This window comes from Dendrobium catenatum, unplaced genomic scaffold (genome assembly GCF_001605985.2).
Source record: "Dendrobium catenatum unplaced genomic scaffold, ASM160598v2 original_scaffold_197279, whole genome shotgun sequence".
NCBI lineage: Eukaryota > Viridiplantae > Streptophyta > Magnoliopsida > Asparagales > Orchidaceae > Dendrobium > Dendrobium catenatum.
The window spans coordinates 1-3,636 of record NW_021515696.1 but is presented as its reverse complement, the minus strand read 5'-3'; the positions used below and the strand labels follow the sequence as shown (position 1 = coordinate 3,636).

The window sequence follows — 3,636 nt, the reverse complement described above, 5'->3', positions numbered from 1 at the left end:
TATATTTGTAATATAAATTTTTAGATGAAAGGCAAATTAATTAAAAATTAAAAATTGTAAATATCATTTATCATTTTTTTTAAAAGAACGGACTATTGACCCAGATTTCTTTCACACGCGGTCGCCGCCGCTCCCACGCTGCGGGTTCAGACGAGCTATTTCCATCAAATCTTAAACCGTTTGATCCTAATCCAACGGTGATTAAGGCATTTGCCGCTCATGGGAATTTAATCTGGCGAGTAGCGAAAGGTAGAGAAGGACCGCGCACGCGCGAAGCCGTTCAATACTTCCCCGCCGCAGTCTATCTAGCACGTGCGCAACCGGTCGCCTTCACACGGAACCGGTTACCGCTCAACGCTGACCCCACCGTAATGCCCGTATGAAAGCGCCGACCGGCATCCTTGCGAGACAAGCGCTCGCGCCACCATTTATTGCACTCCACCCGTGGCTCCGTACGGTGTCACCGCCTACTGCCGGTCTCATCCTCGACCTTAAAAACCATAAAAGAAACCTCACTCCTTTTCTCCCTACGCCTCACTCCCCTCTCTCTCTCTCTCTTCTGAAATTCTCCGCGTTTCTTCTGTCAGAGGCTACAAAGCTCAAAAACCCTACAAGGAGAGGTAGAGATCGAAGGAGTTGTATGAGAAAGGAGTGATGATGACGGAGAAGATTGAAGAAAAGTTGGATTTTATGACGGGGGCGATCTCTCCCTTCTCCCTCGACGCGATTGAACCCTCTTTTGGAGGAGGATTCTTCGACCTCGCCGCCGACATCGACGCCGGCGACCGTGGATCCTTCGGCTTCGTCGACCTCCTCGGCATACACGATCTTCCCCAAGTTCTGCTCGACACTGAGTCATATGGAGCTTCCGCCGCTCCAGCTCTAGAATCATCGGAGACACAAAACTTCCCGGCGACGCCGAACTCGTCTTCAATCTCTTCATCCTCATCCGAGCCCTCCCCGGACGCCGATCCGACGATGCCGGCATCCGATCCTCCGGAGGCTGAAGACGAATCCGCCGAGCATGACCAGGCGAAGAAGATGTAAGCATTCTAGTTCGATCGATTTAGAAGGAGTACGTTGATCGAGATGGTTTAATTTCTTACATTCTGTTATTTTTTTCGGTTTAAAGGGGATCATCGGATTCGAAGGGAAGGAAGAAGAAAGGGCAAAAGCGCCAGAGGGAGCCACGATTTGCGTTTCTGACGAAGAGCGAGGTCGATCATCTCGAAGATGGTTATCGCTGGCGGAAGTACGGCCAGAAGGCCGTAAAGAATAGCCCCTTCCCCAGGTTCTTATTTACTAACTCTCTTCTTCTGCATGCCACTCTAGCGGCGCTTAATTTGTTCTGAAATTTAAGGGTACTATGGTCATTCAAATGCAGGAGCTACTACCGCTGTACGAGCGCTCTCTGCGGCGTGAAGAAGAGAGTGGAACGTTCCTCCAACGATCCATCGGTGGTGGTCACCACCTACGAAGGCCAGCACACTCACCCAAGCCCAATAATTCCACGTGGCAACCACCATTTCTCCGCCCCATCGCCGGAGCTGGTCGATCTCCACCGCTTCCAGCTTCAAAGCTCTTATGTGCTCTCATCCCAGCCGTCGAATTTCCATCCAGTGGTCACCGCGGCTCCACCGTCGCTTCCGCCGCCGGCGCCGCGGCCTATTCCTGTACTGGGATTCGGCGAGCGTACTTACTGTGATTCTGCGACGGGGATCGGGCTACGAGATCACGGACTCTTACAAGATTTAATCCCATCAGATGTCATGATGAAAAGGGAACAGTAGATATGTAGACGGCGGTGATTCACCGCTTAACCGCCGGATTTGCGTAGGTTGATCGATCGATGATTTATTCCTTTGGGTTTTTTATTCCTATGGGATTGATTACTTCTAACTTATACATTGCACTTGGACTTCTTCTTCTTCTGAACCCATGTACCCTTACCATGTATAATTATCAGCTATTTTTTTCTTCTTAATTTCTTCGCTTGCTAGCTTAGAAATTTATAGTTTTTTTATTCTTCAACGTTGTGCTCATTCAAAATTTTATTTTTTTTTTTCTTTTATTTATTTCTTTCTTTCTAATTATTAGCATGGAAAAGTTCGATTTTTTTTTTTAATTCCCTCCCGTTCTTACCTTACGCTATTGCTAATATTTCTTTCTGTGGGAGTGCAACCCTGAAGCAAACTTCAAAAAATGACAATACTTTCATGTTTTATAAGTACTGTGTAAGGTCCAGGGTTAGGGTTTAATAGGAATGACGGACTGAAGAGGGCAACAATAGATTATTATTTTACCAATTTTATGTTGAGCTTAATTAGTGTGCTTCACCTGTACGTCTTCTTTAAGAGCCCACAGTCCAGAGCTTACGAAATGATCTTTGAGGGCAAGATGGAAAGACATAAAGCTCCAGATCGAGATCTTCCTTCATGATGAATTTCAGTAAGTTTAAATATTGGCATGAAGCAGCTTAATTGCTTTCTATTTACTGTCATCCTTCTCCCTCTGCCTGCTCAACTTCTTCTTCATTTTAGTTTGTTGATTATTCTATGGCTGTCCATTTCTCATCTCCATCTACATGCAAGAGTAGAATCTCTTCAGATCTTTATACATCTTATTGCTGAACAATATAGAGTTAATGTGATTACTTGTGTGTTCATTATAGCCAAACTAAACAAACCCTCACAATATATACTACAATTATTGAACTATTACCATCTAAACCATTAAAAAATCTTATCTTTGAAAGAAAAAAAAAAGTTTTTTTGAGACTGTAGCAGTAGATATTTAAGGAAATGGGTGTTGTCCTTTTGATTGAGATGGGGTATAGTTGGTGATAAGGAATGTTGGGGGGGAGGAGTAAATGAACTTAACCGTTATGGCTAAGCATGACATTTTCATACCGGTGTAATTTAAGGAAGGAGAATGAAACTAGAGAACAATAAGGGAAGGTAGCTATGAGTAGCTGCAACTGATTCAAGAGAGGTATAGACACAACTTTTTTCCTTAGCAAGCTAGCTTTTGTCCATTACCAGTACACACACGCCCATTCCCCCCACGTAGGCTTAGGCCTAAAACAACAAAGAAAAACTTTTATTATTATTTCTTTTAAATTAGTGAATGATTCTCATATGAAAATTGAAAAGTCTGGTTTTTGTGATTCAGGCTTCGTTTGGGATGGCATTTTTTAGTACAAAATTTATATTTTGATATTAAAATTGTTTTAAGAAGCTGAAAGAAAGCCGTCCTAAACAAAGCCTCAGTCCTTCAATTTTCTTCTCTATTAATGGATGTTTCTTCTTTATGGTGGAAGCGATCTACTTAAATTTGATTGTAAGAAGTTAACAACTGAGCCTTGCTTAGCTTACGATATGTTTCTGTACTTGTTGTTCTTGTCAGAGCTCTTACTGTGCCTCCATGTCATTGAAAGCTGGCTTTTTGGCTTTTTACTGACTGTAAAATACTAAACTTTTCTTTACAAAGATGCACATAAGAAGTTATTTGGTTCTCTCTAATGATGGGATTTATTGATTTGAAGCGTTTGAATGGTTTGGGCATAGGACAATAATATATAAGGTGAGTGTTTGAATCTGTATTTTGTTGATTTGGTAGAGAATTTCGTTCCCTGCA

At 42.8% G+C, this 3,636-nt stretch overlaps 1 protein-coding gene across 1 annotated transcript; it reads left to right on the top strand.

The window, feature by feature from the left end:
- The first annotated feature begins 536 nt into the window (after nucleotides 1–536).
- LOC110114132 (probable WRKY transcription factor 48) lies at nucleotides 537–1,984 on the top strand. Its single transcript, XM_020846902.2, has 3 exons — nucleotides 537–1,043; nucleotides 1,133–1,291; nucleotides 1,385–1,984. Exons 1-3 carry the CDS (start codon nucleotides 655–657, stop codon nucleotides 1,788–1,790), a joined length of 954 nt encoding a protein of 317 aa, XP_020702561.1. The 5' UTR covers nucleotides 537–654; the 3' UTR covers nucleotides 1,791–1,984.
- The last annotated feature ends 1,652 nt before the right edge of the window (nucleotides 1,985–3,636 follow it).